Consider the following 20,833-nt stretch of genomic DNA (forward strand, 5'->3'; position numbering starts at 1 on the left):
GCATAGGGGCCTCCCAGGGGTTGCAGCATGTATTATGCCACCCATGAGAGACCATGCAAAATGGAACTACAGGTCTGCCATTGTAGCCTGTGTAAGATGGTGCATGCACCCATTACTTAGATATAGGTTTACTATTTCTAAGCGTCACTGCACTTAAAACCTGTGTCACCCCTCTAGCTCCTCCTCCTGAAGGTAGGGTGCTTGGTTCTAAGTGAGAGGATGCCCCTGCATGAGCAGGACATCCCTGCAGCCTACGTAGTCCATTCTCCCGGGTTGTCCATGAAGCAGCCATATACTACTATAGAGGGGCATTACACGACCGCGTGATGACCAACTCTAGAACGGCTGAAACTAACCCTGTCATGTTTGGTGTCTAACATGTTGGACTCATACCCCCACACCTGTAACCGGTGTGGGAGATATAATTCCACCCCTCAGAAACGAGATTCATGGGGTCACCGGTGTTCCCGGTACCAGCCTTCTATCTCCAGACAGCACAAAATGGCTGCTGCCGACCAGAGACAAATTTCTTTCCTCCTGCTGCCGAGCCAAGCTTGAGCAGGGGAAGGCAGACCAATAGGCATCCTGTCACAGGGAAGTGTGACCACCTGCCAGACAGGAGCCTATGCGGCATTTTTTTTAGTGCAAATAGCGGTTGTCCTATATTCTTCTTGGAACCTTCAATCAGATGCCAATTGCTTTGGATGATTTTTTTCAAGGGATTAGTGTAAGGGCCGAAGGTGGTTACGCAAACTAGACGATGCAGTGGTGACTTACGCTTCTTGACTAATAGGTGTTCTTAGGGGGTATACCAGGCTCGTTTCATCGAGTGCTTTAACAATTTTTTCAGGTATCCTCTCTCTCTCGTAACGTAGTGGTCAAGGCATCGGCATGGATTTCAAAGTCCTCCTTTCTTGTGCAGTTGCGCCTGATGCACAAAAATTGGCCATATGTCAAATTGTCTTTTACATTTTGTGGATGATGGCTGCTGTAGTGTAGGGCATTGTTCTCGTCTGTTGGGTTGGTATGCAAAGTTGATACAAGTCCCAAGGGTGCAACCTTTACTTCAACGTCCAGAAATGGCAAGGTTTTTTTGCTGTGTGGAGGCTGAATTGAATGTCAGGGTTGCGATTGTTTAACCATGTATGGAATTCCATCAACAGCTGTTCATCGCTATTCCAGATGTACCACCTGATTCGGATGTGGAAGAGAGTGGGGAAGAACGTCCTAAATAACAGCAGTGTACTTTTTTTCTTTTTAGAGTAACCTCAATGCGATTGGCATATCAGGAGCTGCAGATTGATCGTAAGAAAGAGGAGCAGAAACTCCAGACCCTAGAGGGGAAGAAACGTGAGCAGGCGGAGAGACTGGGCATGGGGCTTGTGTCCCGCAGGTAAAATACCTTTATCATCCACACTATTCGTTGTAAGTGGGTAGTACAAGTGACATAGTATCAGAAGCTCTAACAAAAATGCAGAGAGAGGAATGTGCCAAAGCTCGTTGATGAATACAACGATGATAAAGGAAGAATTTGGAAGAATGGAGAGAGATGATTTGCAATCTGTGCGGATCATGCCTTCTGTTTCTCCCCTCTTATCTTCACCCTCTATTTCTCGCACTGTTTTTGTGGAGTTTGTAATTTGACTGGGTCACTACATAAAGGAATGGTAGAGGCATAAAGGCCCTCACAATGTGGACAGAGAGGCTTTGCTCCAGGAAGGCAGAAGGGGCATTAGAGGTGAGATTCAGCGTACTTGATAGGCAGAGGTGATTGCCTGCAGGAGGGTAATATCTAATTGGTTTTTATTGCTGTCAGTAATCTGTTAGCGTTTATATTGTCAAGTTTGTGACATGCACTCACTCTTATAGTTTCTTTTCTGTTTGATCACTGGGCTGGGTGGCTCCCGTCATGTCCTGACTTGGTTTCCTCTCTCGCTGTTCTCGTTTGTTAACTTGTCTCTCTATCTCATCTCTGCCCCCTCTTCTGTCCAAGCTCAGCATCACTGTTATCCCCTATCTTCTCTTGTTTCGTAGCTTTCGTCTCTGATCTTTTACTACTACTTAAGGATTCCAGCCCATTCTCACCCTCTTTTCTGACACCTCATGTGAATTTGCCAGGCGTTAGCCAGTCTCCTACTCCTCACGTCTCCTCACTCTGTGGCACTTTAATCTCCTATCCCCCTTTTGTCCTGCTCAGTCACTCATATCCTAACCCTCGTGCTCCAGCGCTGTCATTAATCTTGCTCCTGTCTCATGCCCTACTCGGTGTCACACTGACCTGCTACACTGTAGTGTTTTACAAGGCAGCCTAATCCTATTCTCCTACCATCAGCTGCTCTAGCTCTCACTCTCATCCCTAATGTATCCCTCTGCCCCAGCCTTCACGTGTTCTACCTCTGTCTCTGTAATCTCCTACCTCTGACGTGTTCTAGCTCGTTATCACTCCAGCCCAGCCTTCCGTTTCCTGTTTGTCACTCTAATCTCCTCCTCTTCCAAGTACCTTAACTTTGCCACCCCAATCTCCTTGCCCATCTTCTTTCCTAGCTCTGTCACTCTAATCTCCTATCCCCATTTGTTTATTACTTGTGTCACACTCCTCCCACCTCTTGTATCCTACGTGTCACTCTAATTCTCTTCTTGTTTTTCAGCTCCGTTTCGCATTCTGTGCTGTCGGAGATGCAGGTCATCGAACAGGAGACACCGGTGGCTGCAAAATCCTCCCGCTCACAGCTGGACTTGTTTGAGGACTCCAGTTTCACCTCTGGACCTCCCAAGTATGAGACTGCTGAACAGACCCTGTTGACTCTCACGTGACCCCATACATTACTTCCATTCTGTCAATCCACCAACTCTCCCCTCCGCCACCACTTCAGGGTCTTTCTCCTTGCTTGATCGTTCATTGCTTCTCCTGTGCCCTTTTTCTCTCCCCCAGTCCCTTCTCACTTTCACTATTGATGCCTTCCGTGATATGGTCTCACACATCTTACATATTGCTTCACTCCCCTTCCTGTCTTCCTTTTGCCGATGATTTAAAAACCATAGACAGCCAGAGAGTGAAGAAAGGTCATAATGCCCAGGAGTTTATACTCCTTCATGGCCAAATAGAGCTGTCACAGTTCGGAAAGGATTTAGTAACACACACGTGAAGGTGGAGCGGAGTGTCTGTTGTTGATTCTAAGATGTAGCATCTTTTCAGAGAGTGTGCGGTTACGAGGGGGTGAGGGACAGTAATTTCCCAGGAAGCTGACCTCGCCCATTTCTAAGTTTAGAATCCACTCCAGTATTCTCCGTCCACTGGTTGTACGGACACTTGCAGGATGGGACTCCGTGAGCATGACGCGCTGCTTGTGAATGGGACAGGCTTTAGGATTCTACTACATATGGGTATTGTGTGCTACCTTGGATTAGAGAAATTAGTTTCTCTCCCAAAAGGCACTGCTCTTGGCAGAGAGAACATGAAATGTATAGAAAAATGAGCCGCTGAGAACTCTTTACGCGTGGGCCATGCAGTAGTTTTGAAAATACCATTCACTAATTTCAGTTGTAGATTTGTTATTGAGTCCAAGACATGTGCAGAATATGTTCTTCAAGCAGCTTTGGTGGCTGCAACACATTCTGGAATGCTCCTAGACCCAGTTCTTTATGTGATTCTGTGACCTGCTCCATGTGGCCATGGAATTGGGCAAGAAGTAGCTACTGTAGCTTTGTTATTGGCATGTTTGAGGCATGTGGGCTGCTGAATTCATATCTTGTGCATAGATCGCCGCCTAGTGTTGGGTCTGGATGATATCACACGCAGCTATTCTGAGGAGTGTCCGGCGCATCCCTGAAGGTAGGCTGACAGCATCGGTTGAGAATTATCTGAAGAGAAGTGTCTTCAGTTTTTACCTGAAAATACATGATGAGCCAAATCTGGATTGGAGATAGGCCGGGCCAAGACCACATAACGCAGAGTGCACTGTCACAAGGGCCTTGAACTTCACCCTTCTCTCCACAGGGAGCCAGTTCAGAGCGTGGAGGTGAGGTCTGACACCTGCTCGCTTGGGAAGGTTGAGCAACAGTCTGGCCTCGGCATTCTGAATCTTCAGCAGTTCTTAAATAGGTCGGTGGGTTAACCGACATAGAGAGCATTGGCATAATCTATGCAGGAGGTTATCAAAGCTTTGATTACCGTTAACCTGGCAGAGATGGGGAGCATTGGGAGAAACTTTAAGCAATTTCAGAATACCAAAATTAGAGCCTGATATCCTTTTAATCTGCGGACCAAACGAGTATCTCGTTGATGCAAATGCCCCGATTTTTACCCGGGACGTCGTGAGGGGATGGAAGAGGGACCTCATCTGGCCATAAAGTACGCCACAGCTGCTGGGGACAAGTGCCAAAGAGGAGAATCGCAGTTTTGTCTGTTACATTTCAATTTTGCTTCAGCCAACCAATGAAGCGGTGTTGGAAAACGAGGCAGCATCTGTGAGGCCTGCACAAATTACATGACACATTTGTCCTTCACTGGGAACCAAACACCCTAGGGCAGCGCCTGACTCTCAGAGGGTAGCGTTGCAGAGCAGTCTGAGGCTTACTCAAGGGAGGTGGTGTGGGCTAGTAATCGCCATTTGCAGGTGCGCAAAAATAACACTCAATAATTCGCGCCCAGATGATTCCTACAGGGAAGAAGTAGCCATTCTACATGGGTACACTTCCCGTAGTCAGCGATAACTAGTTATAAGGGGTTCTGACCAGACCCCCCTTACTCACCAGTTATCCGCTCAGACCACCTGCTTCTCCCATCCAAGAAATCTCCACCCATGACAAGGATCCCAGACTACCCTAAGAACCTCCTCGGCTCTAGGTTAGATACCTCCAGGTCACTCATGGTCTACATGGACTCAGCCTTACTAGGCCCACCTTTGCCCTTGGGCAGGCAACACTATGCCTACCCGTTCTCTGGACAAGGATACAGTACCTCAGCACTGATGCGGTCTCCCGGGATAGGTCTACCCCCATCCCCGGGTCACTAGCTGGTCTCCCTTCCAGAGTTTGTTCCAACCAGTACCCTCTCTCCGTTTTGGTCCTTGCACCCTAAAGATGCCACCTCTCTGGACCCTCACCCTCAGCCTGCAGCTGAGGTCAATTTGCTGCCACCACCCTTTCGGGATGACTGTCTTCCCTAAAGAAAGCACAGCCACTCATGCTTTTCCCACACAGAAAAGCTCCTCTGACCACTAGTCTAACTCCAAAAATAGGACCTCAGACCGGTCTCACTACCCCACTGGCAGTGCTAGGGAGGAACACTGAGGGTGCCTTGTCAGACCCCCTACAGCTCATTCCCCCTGTCAGTAGCTCCACACGGAAACTACCCTGGGAACCTAGACCCCTTTCTTGTTCTCCACTGCGAGAACAGGGCCTCTGCACCCTTCCCTCCGAGAGGCGCGCTCTCCTCCCGGAGTACTCTTAGAGAGCCTGTGGGCCCCGAGTTAGCTAGACCCAGACCCACTTCTCATGACTCTCCCTGATCTCCCGGCAGCGCCTTGGGAAACCGTCCAGGGACCTACATGGTCCCTGCATGGCCTGCACCACCCCTTCTGAAGAGCAGCGTCCCTTCACTTAAGATAGGCCCCACCTGCCTTCAGGGTAGTACTACCACCCTCAGCCAGGGACCCTAAAGATCCCGGCTAGGTCTGCACCACCCCTTCGCGAAACACAGGGTCCCTTCACTGAAGATAGGCCCGACCTGTGTTCAGGGTGGTACTACCATGCAGAAGTCCACCTCCTGCCTCGAGCTAGGGGAACATCCCCATGCCCCTGGTCCTTGGGTCCAAGTCCCACAGGACCTACCTGACTGGTTACCGGCTAGGCATCGCCCAAGCCAGCACTTCAGGTTCCCTCTACCAGCTCCTGGTCCTGGGGTTCAAGTCCCACAGGAACTACCGGACTGGTCACTGTCCACCACTAACCCTTCAACTGAAAACTAGGGAGCACATCCCCCCCACTCAGATCTTCACTGGGTCAGTTACCTAGCCCACCTAGGGGCTACCACTACACACCATCACTCAAGAACTACCCTCCTTGGGGCCACCCACTACCAGGGGCCACCCCTGGGTTGCTCACCTCCCCACCAGTTAACCTGGGGGCCCTGCTGGACACTCAACTCTACCACACCCTCCTCCCACCATGGGAAAAGTTTGTTGGGGTCCCCCACCATGGGAACCCCTGGGGTGTTACTACCCGGGGTGAAGAAACCTCCTGCCCCACTCTTCAAGTGGTTTAGGCCTGCGCCAATAGCAAGAAACTTTCAGCGGGGGAAGGATATCTGGGGCCCCTTCTGTGGAAACCCTCCCTGCCCTTAAAAAGTGCGGGAAGCTCCCAGGACCCCCTTTTCTCTTGACCCCCATAAAGGTCCATCCACCCCTACACCCCCCTCTGTGATGTAGGTATCAGTTGCTGTCCCTATCTCTTGTGGAGACACCCTCCTCATGCAGGTGTAGTGCATGTAGTGTTAGGGTTCAAAGGTGTACAATATGGTTTAGAACAATTGTATGTAATAATTTCCTGGAAAGCACCATCCCGCTAGCACATGATAATCAACATAGCGCGGTCATATCAATACAGTTTACATTTAAACCATAATATCTTCACATGACACATATGGGCGCGGGGCTTTCCTTTCCCATACCTTTAGTTCACATAACCAAAACTTTGAACCATTCTCAGAGCCTTGCGCTCTTCCATTTGCTCATTACTGCATAGGTAATGTGTGGCTAAACTGGACTTATCAAATGCTATAATTGCACACCAGAATGGGATACTATGTTTCCCGCCGCTAGACACCAATGTTGGAAAACGAGGCAGCATCTGTGAGGCCTGCACAAATTACATGACACATTTGTCCTTCACTGGGAACCAGACACCCTAGGGCAGCGCCTGACTCTCAGAGGGTAGCGTTGCAGAGCAGTCTGAGGGTTACTCAAGGGAGGTGGTGTGGGCTAGTAATCGCCATTTGCAGGTGCGCAAAAATAACACTCAATAATTGATTGTCCAGTCTGTACTTTGCTTTATAAAAGTAAGAGTACATTTATTAAACACACACACTACTCAATACTATACACCAATTTACAAATATACATAAGCTGTTGGAATTAGTTTGTGACATTGCATAACATCTCCACCCCTCCCGCAGGGGGCGGGGTCTAGTACCACCACTCCCATGTATGCACATCATCTTGCCCCCAATGCAATTAGTTGAACCTATCCTGGAGCGAGGGCCCTGCGCAGGGGCACCATCCCAGTGGCGTCCCCCTCCCATTACCTCAACAAGCAGTAAACAGGGATACACCTGCCTTGGTGACACATGACCCTGACCAAGCATCTCCTACTGATCCTAAGGTATACACCTCTACATCTTAAGGGCTAACAGTCTGGGGTCTTCACCTAAGCGCAGCAGCAAGAATACATGTTTACGCACACTTTAGAATGACAGTACTCAGCACATTTGGATATCATTAAAAATGCATTGCAATTACAGCCCCTAAAGGCATCACAGATGATCACAGGATTAAGTTGTAAATACCGCCAGACACCCTAGCAGGAGTGTCTAGCCACTTAAATCCACTTTGCTTGTGACATCACCTTAAACCAGTACTTCACATTGAACATCAGTCCCTCTAAAAGAAATAACCATTAATAAATGCATTTCAGTGATATTACGCCAGTTCACCTCCAGGGGATGCCCTTCTCGAGACATCTCCAACTCAGCCATTCAATCTTTGATGCACTTCTCAATGAACCCCCAGCTGTAGAACAAAAGTTCCAGCCTAGGAGGTGATGCAATCTTCGCTGAGAGTTGAGGGGTTATTCTTTTTAAATCCTCAAGAAACTTAGGGTGGGACTTAGCTTTGTGCTGGGGGCGAGACTGCGCTGCTCCAGCAGCTCCCCCCAGCACCTTTTCACACTCAAGGGTGACTCCTCTCCTCTGGGGGCCACCAAAACACCAAAAACAATCCATTCCTCATGCCTTGCAAGGCATCATGGGGCGCTTCAAGCTCCTGCTGCTTTCTGGGGCCTCGGTGGGGGCCCGGTCCCACCCGGAACCCCCGGGTAAGGGTATGCGACGTGGGGAGCCCACACCCTGGCCGCTCCGCGCTTTGGTCGGGGGCCCGGTCCCACCCGTGCCCCTGGCTCCTCCTTCCTTGTCCGGGGCCCCGGTCCCACCCGGGACCCCCGCAGGCTCTGCACGTTGGAGGGCAGTCCCCGGGACCTGACCCACCCCGGGGGCCTTTCCTGGAACAGCGGCGAAGCCTCACGCGCTTCGCCGTCAGGGGGCCACAGGTCCAAGGTCGCTCACCTTCTGGGAGCCATATCTCAGCCCCTGGAGATCCGATCTGCCCCATTTTCGCATCTTCTTGCTCCTGGCAGCACCCCCCAGCCACTGGGAGCACTCTCCTTCACTCTCCGGGTCTCCAAGAGGATGCACTCTGCAGGGAGTGGTCTGCACTGGCTCCCTGCACCAGCCTTTCGCCTGGCTCTCCTCCTGCGCCTCTCTTCTCCCTGCGCAGAGGCCCCTGCTTCTGCGCACCGGTCCTGGGCGCTTCTTCTGGTGCTGTTAGGGGCCTGGGTGACAGTCAGGGGGTCTCTCCTTCCAACTGCCCATTGCCAGGCTCCAGCACCTTCCACCTCAGCAGCCCACACCCCAGAGAGAGCTTCTCTTCCTGTGCAAGTACTTTTTAAAAGTTGAGTAGGGGGCTGGCAGAAAGTCTCTGTGGGTCCTATCAAACAGCGACACATCACTTCCCTGCCCCTGCTCCCTCCTTCTTGTCCAGCCTCTTGGTTTGTTCAAAATGGAGTCGTCCAGTGTCTCTGGCCACATGGCCTCTGAAACCCAACTCCTTCCCCCTTCACTGCCTTCTCTCCTGGGTGCAAACTGGTGCCTGGCACCCAGCGACAGCAGTTGATGGATTGGCTTCAGCTCCACCTATCTTTTCTCCTTGGAGGGAAGATCTTGCTCTGGGAAGAAAGGTCATTAATCTAACCTGCCATGGCCAGACCCCAGCCAGGGACTCAGAGAAATATGACATTTCTGGACGACCCAAAAGCAGTACAAATATGACTTTGGGCTTTGCAGAATACTCATTTTCACATCTGCTACACTAGACATTTGTGCGTGTCTGGAATCTGTAGGCTTTGTGGAAGTCATTTTAGCCATGGGTCCCACATCCCCATAGGGGAATAATGAAGTAAAAACACAGTAAACACACTGACTTTCCCTGGCATGTTCCTTCCCAGGGTATAAAGCCTATTCCATGTCACCGCCCAATTCTGCATAAGCTGGCCACGCCATTCACTCTGTAGCTGCTCCTGGACTGCGCACACTAGGAATCTCCCCTGCGCAGCTCCTACATGTGTGCACACGCATGTACACCTGTGTCTGCATGTAACCAGCATGGTGTCCCATACTCCAGCTGCTGCGCAGCGGCCTGGTCAAGCCAGGGGGACGCCAGTAAAATCTCCATGCAGTCTGCTTCATTATGAGTTCACTGTGGGTGAGTCCCAGATTATGAGGCTCCCCCACAGTAAAAGCTCAACAATTAGGTTCTCAAAAAGCGAAAAATCCGGGCGGCCCATAGTGTCAGAACCACCTTCTAACAAGCGGAGAGACAGGTTTTATCCTGAGTGCAATTGGTCCCACTGTGCTTGTCCCAGGAAAATAGCAACTGGGGATCTTCCGCGTACAAGGTCACTTTTGCCCAAGATCCAGAATTATCATCAGAGTGCTATCTCTGTTTATACCTTTTCGGGCCTTTTGTAGCTCCACTAGAAGTGTGGATAACTGCGATAAGGGTTTCTAGCTTACATGACCATCCTTCTGTGACCAGGAGAAGAAAAAAAATTCCACAGATTTAGCGAAGCATCCCATGGTGGATTTAGCTGCAACAGAATGTAAAAATTGACAATGTAATATCTTGCACACTTATAAAGTGATAAAATACAGTGGGGCAGCCTATCGTAGGACATTTAACACACACAAGTGATGTTGAAAAAGTTAGGTCTTAGCACGAACATTGAACAGAAGTGCCATTGAACGTTGGACTGTGAGTCGGAGTTTACTAAAAGGAATTTGCTTTAGATCTGTTCTGTGCTATGACAACAAATCAGCATATACTTTAGGATGGTGCTTTGTCATTAATTGCTTTATGCTAAGAGTCAGTACCTTCAACCATTTCTCCGTAGAAGCCGTTGTTGATACAGCACAGGACACTTGTGGTGTTTTGGATGAATCTGAGGGAGGCTAGTTTAGAAAGTGTTGATGTAAGCTTTGCAACTAAAATGACTGGGCACTCTTTGCTAGCGTAACTTCAGAAAGGTACTCCGGAAACCTTTATTAAAGTACAGTATGGTCTGACTTGTACAGACTTAACCTTGGAAATGGGTGGGAATGTCAATATCATAAGTGGGACTGTAAGATTAAAAGGGTTTGCCTTTCATAATATTCTAGTCCATCGCATGTATCAGTTGTGTCAACATAGGATGCAGTCTAACTTGATACAACTCACTAGTGTGCTTACTCTACCTTCGATGTCTACCACAGGTTGTCTGCACTGCTTTGGACCTCTTGTATTCGAGAAATAGAGCTCCCGCCACTATGATAATACCATACATTCTAGTAATTTATTCACTTCTTCAAGCCTCTTAAAGAAAGTTCAAGACACTCAAATGATGGCCACAAGGCCAAACAAATCAAAGATTCACTTCCAGTCAAGAGATCTGGGTTAAATCCATCATCATTCTTTTGCTCACCATGCCACCCCGGTTTGGACCCAGCCATATGCAAATCAGGCTTGACCGTGCTCCCCATTAGAACAGTCCAGCCCGAACTGCCATGTCAGGTCCTCCCTGCACCGGAAACCAGCATCCTGGGGCTGGTTTCTGGGTAACACCCTTCATCAGCCAGGCTAGCTTGAATTCAGTGGCAAAGTGAGCAAGGGACCCATGTCTGGGCTCCCTGGACCGGAAACAAGCCTCCTGGGACCAGTTTCAGGGTAACACCCCTCCTCAGCCTGGCTTGCGTGAATCCAGTGGCACAGTGAGCCCGGGACCCATGTTTGGGCATATCCGGCACACTGAAGGCGATAAAGTAAAAGAGACCAGTGTCAGGATTTCACCCATCTGTGGTAAATAAATAAATAATACCCTATTTTTGACTAGGCATATATCATAACAGATAGCTCAATAAATAAGAGTCAAGATTCGAGGTAGTAGGAGTTTCTGCAGGTTTATTACAGCATAAGGACAGGATCAGGACAACCTGCATAGGAACAGAATGGCAGGGCTAGAGTGGCCCGGCAGCTGCCGGGGCTGGGTCTGGGATGAGCGCGCTAACTTTTAATAACAATACACGGGCATATATACATAGCGCGAACACATAGCATTACATTGCAGTAGGCGTAGCAGTGGGTGGAGCAGAAGGTGTGACGCGTAGCAGTCGCGAAAGATAACAGTAAAAGTAGGTGTAACTGGGCGTATACATAGACATGTGGTGCAGACGTAACAGAATATGTCATGAATGGGGCGGAAACATTGGAGGGGGCTACCTAAGGAGCCGGGACCTCTAACCTGGTGGTGCGCGTAAACTGGCAATGACGTATCACTAGGAGAAGCTGGGGGCTATGAACTCTGTGCTAGGAGCAGAGACTAAAGTCTGGAGGGTCGGAGCGACATGTACCTAAACCCTATCTAGTATCTGATGTTTAGGGAACATGTTGATATAAACTAGAAGTCATGAGGGGAAAAGCTAACTTGACTCTAAGACTGGACCATGCATTATTCTACATGTAGTGCGTGATGAAGAATATTAAATGACCAGTAAATACAGTATTTCTCTAACATGGAGACGTGAAGGCTAGACAATGACGGAAACTATTGATGCAGTTCAGTAGCTTAGGAATGCAGAGAAGGAGGACTAAACTGATAGCTGGAATCATAACATACTCTTGGCAGACTCGGAGGCAGAGCCAGGCTGCACCGGGCACTGTGAGGCAGGAAGCAAGTGAAAGGTCGAGGATACAGGTGGGGGCTGTATCGCTCCTTAACGAGGCTTCAGGAGACAGGAGCTGAATCTGATGTCCAGGCCCTTTTGAGGCCTAGAAAACGGGGACTTGTCAATTGAAATAACGTGCACACTGAGAAACGTGGCAACGTAGCTTTACATAGGCCTGATATTCGTAGTATTCACGAGGACTGGAAAATGACATACTAGAGGTGGACACAACTGTAATTGCGTCATTAATCGGACATGGGGAATAACATATGCATATTGGTCATGCACACATAACATATGATGGATGACACGTAGAGACACAGAACATGACAAAATTTACTTTTCCACATTCCCTCCTTGTCACTACGTTTCCATCAGGAAACATCAATATTCATGATACCATCTATCATTTCATATAGTATCATTTGCTCGTCTCGAATTGTCTTGGAACGGGATTTAGGACGGGGCTTGGGACTAGGAATACAAGAGGTAGCACAAATGCCGCAAATCGCAGGGCCACATTGTATACAGAGGCAGCAGCTGAATATGATCGCTACTGCAATACCTAGAAAGGACAGGACTTTCCATCCCCAGGCGGAAATTATATTCCAGAACCAACCGGACCATGTCCAGGTGCCTGGATCTTGGTGTAACAGATGGGCAATTTTATGAAGTCTGGTTATAGCTGAATAAACAGACGGCGCGTTATTAGGAATGAAAATGCAGCAACTAGATCCGAGGACTTTACAGGCCCCGCCCCTATCGGCCAGTATGACGTCAAGGACGAGACGATTCTGTAAAACGACAATTCTCATAAAGGATTGCTCTTCGGTTAAGTTACCTAGAGCGGAGGCAGTCTCATCTACTACTGCTTCAAGGGTTCTTGTTAACCTACGGATTAGCTTACTGTTTACAACTGTACCTAAATAAGGGAACACACCTTTATCTATATCAATGAATTGCTCTGCGGTAGTTTCAGTATAATCGACAATCGGGAGGTTTCTCTTGTGTCTAGTATGTACTAGATGTGTATTTCTATGATAGTCAGGTGGGGCTAGAAAAACTGGTGGCAGTAGGAAGGCAATGTAACAGGTTCCCTCCCAATCGAGGGGCAGACGAACATATGCGGTCTGACCACAAACAAAATAAGAATGACGTGAAGCTTTAAAAATAGATTTCCCACTGTCACTATACTGGATAATAGTAGTACAATCACTATGTCCTACGTGTACAGAACCATGACTACGGACACATAATTCGCCTTTGACTGGTAGTACTGAAATAGCAGGTGAGTCTGGAGTAGTATCAGACTGGACATTCAGGACCATAAAATTCGAAGAATAGTTACCTAAATTATACACTTCATTTTCTAGATCTAAACCTGTTCTGTGGGGGAAACCTTGCTTGTCTGGGAAACATGTACTGTTAAGAAAAGACATATCTGTTGAGGAGGACGTTAACGTGGACCATGCTCCACACGAACCATTATGTGAGAATGGATAAGGAAAAAGTGGCAGAACTCCCTTCGGTGTCTGGAAAGGGGGGAGTCGACCACACACCCAACAATTAGTGGCATTGCTGGTCTGGTGTGAGTAATGTAAAATACGGATAAATGAATTGTTACGCATAGCGAGGCGGTAAGCATATTCGTGAGGAGGCAGATCACTAAACGTGTGTTCTACTGTAGCATTAGCAGACTTATTTACATGAAGAACTGGGAAATATAGGAAAAAGGCATAACTGGTGCAGGAAATCATAATGCTGATGAATAATATGAAGCTTAGAAAAATGATACATTGAATTGAGTTTTGACTAACTCTCTCACTATGGGGGTCTATTTTATACATGTCAGAAACAGCCTAACCGTTTCACCTAGGGGAGGACTTAGACAATCAAACTGACTGACTTATTTTACTAGACCGGAGCTTTTGCTTATACTCCTGCTGCGGAGTTTTCTCTAACAGGGAAGGGGTTGTGTCAATGTCTTTTGCGGGACAGTCCTTAGGAACAATATTTCGGCAGTCCTTAAAATCCTGGGAATCCTTGGAAATGTTTTTAGAAACGGGTTTTAATCCATTGAAAAGTTTTACATGAGAAAGATGTATCCATCCTTTTCGGCCTTCCAACTTCACGGCTGTACGGGTGGTGAGGAGGACCTGACGGGGCTCCTTCCAACGAGGTTCCAGCGGACTTGATCTGTCAAAGTTTCGGATCATCACCAGCGAACCTGGAACGATTTCATGCGGTGCCACCTCGGTATTGTCTGGAAATGCGGCGGCAACCTGTGAACGACATGAGTTGAGGGCAGACATCAAGGAAGCTAGGTAATCTGTTAGCATATTACATGAAACATCGGTAATACTTCGGGGTCTAGGAGTACCCCACATGTTAGGGGGGCGGCCGAAAACGACCTCATACGGGGACAGACCTGATCTGGAATGTGCGACCATGCGCATATAAAACAAAGCGACTGGCAGAGCTACTAGCCAGTCCACACCCTTTTCTTTACAAACTTTGGCGATACGGATTTTCAGAGTCTGATTATGTCTCTCGACTAGACCGGCTGCTTCGGGATGGCGTACACAATGGAACTTCCACTGGTACCCTAACAAAAGGGAAACGTGCTTCATGAGTTCAGATGAGAATGGCTGACCGTTATCAGAATATACGACTCTAGGGAGTCCATATCGAGGGAAGAACTCACGAACCAACTGCTTGGCAGTGGTCGCGGCTGTGTAATCTGGGACTGGATATGCTTCTGTCCATCTGGACAAAGCGCATACAACTACAAGGACATACTTGAAACCTCGACATCGCTCCATCTGAATATAATCCATCTGGAGGACTTCAAAGGGGTGGTCAGGAGGCTGGAAACCACCTTGTTCCACCGGGACACTTTTACCTGGATTAAACTGACAACATATCATACAGGTACGGACTTTCTGCTTAGCTGCAGCTCGTAAATGCTTGTTGAACCAAATGTTCTGGATACTGTCTAACATAGCTTTTTCTCCTAAATGTGCTGGACTATGTGCGGTATTAATGATGACTTGAACCATAGAGTCGGGGAGAAACCATGTGGCTCTACCCTTCGTTAACCATCCTTGATCTGTCTGGACCCCTCCTTGTTCGGACCATTTCTTGATTTCATCGGGAGTAGCATGTAACTGGATATCTATGACATCTTGAGTAGGGTCCTTAACTGTCATACATGTAGTCGGATCTGGAGTGTGTGTCAGGTTAACTGGAATGTCTGGAGTCTGTGCTGTAAGCTTGGCTGTGCGATCTGCTAGATCATTGCCTTGAGAAATAATGTCAGTAACTTTCGTATGTGCTTTGCATTTCATGATAGCAATGGATGTTGGTAAATGTATGGCATCTAACAGAGCTTGAATAAGGAAACCATGCTGAATCTTGGTTCCATGAGAAGTCATGAAACCTCTCTCTTGCCAGAGCACTCTGAAGTCGTGTACAACTCCAAATGCGTAACGTGAATCTGTGTAAACATTAACTTTCAGGTTCTTGGCGTGTATACAGGCTTGTGTCAGAGCAACTAGCTCTGCTGCTTGAGCGGACAAGGTATCAATGCGGTGTGTCTCAATAACTTCGGTGTCAGTAGTCACTGCATACGCGGCGACTAGTTCTCCTGTACTAGTTCTCATACATGAACCATCCACATAAAGTGTCAGGTCAGGATCTAATAACGGAATATCTGTCAAGTCTTGTCTTGGCTTTGTCGTAATGTTAACTACTTCCACACAGTCATGTGTGTCAGGATTTGAATTAACTGATGGTAACAGTGTAGCAGGATTCAGGATATTGCAGCGTCTAATTTCTATGTGTGGCTGAAACAGTGTCAATTCATAACCTGTTAAACGTGCAATTGTCAAGTGCTGAGTTTGTGTTCGGTTTAAAAGAACTTCTACGGAGTGTGGAACTTGTACTGTCAGGGAATGTCCTAAAACTATGGAATCACTTTGTCTGATAGCTAGTGCTGTGGCTGCAACTGACTTGAGGCACGCAGGCAACGCCTGGGCGACTGGATCTAATGTGCTCGAAAAATAAGCACAGGGCTTGTATTGTCCTGCTTGATCTTGTGTGAGAACAGATAATGCTGTACCTTCACGTTCTGTAACGAAAAGTGTAAAAGGCTTACTGTAGTTCGGTGTAGCTAGAACTGGAGCTTGGCATAAAGCTTTCTTTAACTCGTTGAAACTAAGTGTATGTTCAGATGTCCAAGGGAGGACAGTCGATACGGCTGCCTCCTGTGTCGTTAACTGTATCAGTGGCTTGGCTAAAAATGCATACTGAGGAATCCATTGTCTGCAATAAGAAGTAAGGCCGATAAAGGCACGCAGCTCCTTCTGGGTTCTGGGCTGGGGAAGACTCGCTATTAACTGGATACGGTCGGGTGTCAACTGCCTACCCCTCTTGGACAGCAAGTGTCCTAAGTAGACCACTTGCTGGACACAGAATTGAAGCTTCGAAGGGGACACCTTGTGCCCCATCTCGGCTAGGAAATACAGAACTGTCAGTGATGCACGCTCGCAGTCACGTTCAGAACGGGCTGTGATCAGTAGATCATCGACATACTGGAGCAGGGCAGTGTCAGTTGGCATGTGAATATTGTCTAGTTGTCTCTTGAGTGCTTGACTGTAAATACTAGGGCTTTCTGTGAAACCTTGAGGAGCGCGTGTGAACATATAGCTCCTTCCATTTAAACAAAATCCGAAAAGAAACTGGCTGTCTGGATGAATGGGAACACTAAAAAATGCATTCTTGAGGTCTATGACAGTGAAGAACATGGCTTCGGGATCAATAGCAGTTAACAGGGAGGAAATATCTGGGACAACTGGGTACTGAGGAATAATACATTTGTTAAGTTCTCGTAAGTCAATCACTAATCGATATACTGGGGGTGCATTTGGATCAGTACGTTTCATGACTGGAATGATCGGAGAATTGCATACATTGGAGTCAGTTTCTACAACTACTCCTTGAGCCATGAGCTCGTCTATAATTTTGGATAAGGCTGCTACAGCCTCAGGTGGCAATCTGTACTGTCTGATTCGTGGTAACACTACACCTGGTTTGAGAGTCACACGATGGGGTGTGATTTGCATGTAACCTACATCAGTTGGACCTTGCGCCCATAAATGCTGCGGAACATTAGACAGTCTTGAATCAAAATCTCGTAATACATAGTGACCCTTAAAGTCACGTAGGAACAGACGTATTCCCTCTGGGGAACAGCATATGACTGCACCCAACTCTTTCAGTGTCTTAAGGCCTAATAGATTTTCTGGACATGACTTAGTAAGTAACAGATCAGTAGTGCGGGACAATGGACCTACTTCTAGAGTGACTGGCTTTGAAATCTCGTTAACGATAGGTTTTCCTGAAAATCCAAGGGAAACATTTCTTGAGCCTGAGAGCGGAGCCCCTGGAACTTCGGCGTGACTAATTGTGGTCCTACTTGCCCCTGTATCAATCAGAAACTTTCTGTCTTTCCCTAATACTTGACTGTGAACATAGGGACCTTCTTGATCTACAGGTATCTCGATGAGAGGCAAGCCTACCTCCCTCTCTAGGCTGTTTCATGAATATGGCTGGTACTCTGGATACTCAGACTGCGCATACTGGTACATCTGTGATGTGACATGCTGTGTTGCAGCAATAGGCTGCGGTACTGTAACTGTCTGTTGTGCATTCTGTGGCTGAGGAATCTGTGAAACTTGTTCTTGTCTAGGCGGACGTGGTCTTTCTTTAGTCTTACCAGTAGCTATGTTGTGTTTCAGAACTGCACACTCATTTATAAAATGACCTGGCTGTTTACAATAATTGCAGTTCCCTTTAACGGGAGCTGCAGGATGACTGGCTTGATTCGGACCCCTCTTCTGACTGTCTTGAGGAACAGATTGTGCAACTAGCACTTTCATTTTCGTATCTTTCATACGTTTTCTCTCGTGTTCTTGCTCTTCCCTGATTCTATTCTGGTGATACTGGAGCATCTGGGACGGAGTATTTGCTTGCCAGGTGCTTTCGACTTTCAAAACTCGATTTTTAATTTGTGGACTTGAATTCTCGACTAATTTAGTAACGAAAAGGTGAGGGTATGACTCACTACTTGTCTTGAGACCACTGTTGATACTGAAACATTTTTCAAATCTAGAATAAAAATCACTAATATCTTCATCTTGTTTCTGTTTACAGGCTGAGATTGCATCCCAGTCTTCTTTTCTCGTTGTTAATAATCTGGGTAGAACTTGTATTAATAATTCTGGTAATTCTTTACATTTATCTCCAAGACCGGTACCTGGTACTCGTGCCTTGTCTTCAGCTTCTAGAGCTGTCCAATCGATCTTTTTCTCTCCCACCTCCCATTCTTTTTCCTTTAGCTTTTCATACACCCCTGCGGGTAGCAGAACTTTTAACATTTTAATGATATCTGGGTATGTGTATTCTCCCATACGGAGCATGTCTTTTAATTCTCTATGGAACCCTGCTGGATCTTTGTCATGACAGGGAATTAATTTCTTCATTTCAAGGAGTTCCATCTTTGTGATTGGAGTGTATACAAACACTCGCTGCATTTCGCCACCCGTTCCTCTAACTGGGTGGACTTCTCGTAACGGATTCTGTCTGTCTATGTAGAATGGTTTACTTTCTGGGGGTGAGACATGAACAAAATGCGGGTTCAAGAACGTTCTATATTTGTGACGCTGTTCTAGAATGACACTAATTAAATCGGTACCTAGACCTCTCCATTTATACTGGAGTAACTCGTTCAGGATATCATGTAACGGACCTGGATCAGAGTGCTGACCCTCATACAGAGTAATGAGGTGCTGGATCATATACATACCCACCAGTCGCTGCTCGGCTGGGGGCAATTTCAGAAACATTTGTGCCACTATTTCGTCTGGAAAAGTGGTAGAATCAGTAATCCATCGGACTGCTGATCGAACTAGTTCTTGTTCATGCATAGTACTTAATTCACTGTAACCGATTCGTGATCTCAGAATGTGATCGGTAGCTTGAAATACTTGTTCTAGGGAACCTTGTTCTGGTACTGAATGATGGAAAATAGACTTGGGTTCTAGACGTAAATGGCGATCTGGAAATCTAGATTTTCCTACATACGCTATTCTAGCAGAATTCTCATTGTCTTCCTCTTCAGGATCAGAGGTACTTTCCTTCTCGCTTACTTGTGCTGCTTTACGCTGTTCGTGTATCTTTATTATTTCTTTACGGATTTTCTTGTACATACTTTCCATGGCACCGACGGTCTTGTGCTTACCCTCGGCTATATTATCACTCCACCTTGTCAGGATTCTCATTTCGGCAGAATCTTTAGACGGGTAATCTTGTTCTCTTATTAGACAATTAATCAGAAACTTTAATATCATGAGCTGGATCTCGGCTTTCCTTTGAGACATGGCTTCGTGAATACTTTCTGGATCATCCCCTGTACGGATGAAACGATATATTCTGTCTAGATCTTCTTTCATATTCGGTAAGGTGACTAGATACTCGGCCACCTTTCTTACGCGGAACGAATATAAAACCATATTATCCTCGCCTGGGACTGGATCATAGACACATTCGGCAAGGGATTTTCTTATTTCTGCTACCGTCTGATGTCTAGGCGTACGCTGTGACGCTTGTGCATGTAATTCGGCTAACGTTAAACGCTTGTGTGGCGGCGGGGTTTGAGGAGGACCTCCTCCTGCGGCCCCTAAACTAGAATCATCGACGGACATTCTTCGTGGCGGAGCGGGAAGTTGAAATGCTGGCTGGACCGGGGGTACCGTAGCAGGTACTCCGGTGTCTGGAAGAGCGGGAAGTGCCTGATTTACAGGGACTGGCGGAGCGCGAACAGGATTTGCATATTCTGGGACTGTGTCGTCCAAATAGGATGAAATAAAAATATCAGCTGCGGTCTGTTTGTGACGTAGCTTGGTCGGAACTAATGGTGGCGGGAAATTACTGGATGCCTCCGGGGTCGCTTTTGGCAAGCCCTCAGCAAGAAGAGGATACATACCCTTAATGAGGGCATGCCTCTGTCTGTCTGACTGTTCGGCTTTGACTTGTTCACCTATCTCGATTAATTCTCTTTCTTGGGCTCGTTCTTGGGATTCTCTACTTAACTCTGACTTTCTGACTTCCTTTTCGGTTCTTCTATGCGCTTCTTTACGCCATAACTCGATGGCATCTTTCTGTGACTGTCTGGCTTTCTTTTTCCATAATGCTTCTTCTACTCGCATGATACATTCGGCATCCCATGTACCCGATACAGGCCATCTATACTTTTCTTCTAACTGTTTGGTATACTCTACCCATAAATCTAGATACAATATGGCACTTATGCCATGTTTCTGATACATAAAATGACCTGGACTGTCCCTCGGCGGAACAGGAACTGCTTCTTCTAATAAACCCTTTCTAGTTTTTAACTGACGTAACTTGGAAAAGAGCGGCATTGTAAACTTGAATCGGAACACAATACAATACACAAAGAACAATAACAATTGGGAAAACAATATCATAACATAACAGTTCGAACAGAATATTACCTGGAATACTGAGAACAGAAATACAAGAATTTTCTCGAGAACGGAACAGACTAGAGTTACTGGATGCACTGCTGTAACAGTACGGAACATACCGGTCCCATAAAGGGACGCATCAAGACCCGTATCCACCTAGGTGAACACTTCGTTTGTGAGTCTGGGTACCACCAACCCACGGACCAGGAGTCAATTTAGATTGGTCCTGTCTAGATACTACCCCAGCAATGGTACT

At 47.2% G+C, this 20,833-nt stretch overlaps 1 protein-coding gene across 2 annotated transcripts in view; it reads left to right on the forward strand.

Annotated features, from left to right (window-relative positions):
• Positions 1-20,833, forward strand: part of ARFGAP2 (ARF GTPase activating protein 2) — a 138,264-nt gene that overhangs the window by 56,288 nt on the left and 61,143 nt on the right. For both annotated transcript variants that reach the window (XM_078684472.1, XM_078684471.1), the window contains 2 exons: positions 1,262-1,393; positions 2,649-2,774. In XM_078684472.1, coding sequence (XP_078540598.1) covers positions 1,262-1,393; positions 2,649-2,774 — 258 coding nt within the window. The remainder of the gene's footprint in view (positions 1-1,261; positions 1,394-2,648; positions 2,775-20,833) is intronic.

The sequence above is a fragment of the Lissotriton helveticus genome, chromosome 3_2, assembly GCF_964261635.1.
Source record: "Lissotriton helveticus chromosome 3_2, aLisHel1.1, whole genome shotgun sequence".
Lineage (NCBI taxonomy): Eukaryota > Metazoa > Chordata > Amphibia > Caudata > Salamandridae > Lissotriton > Lissotriton helveticus.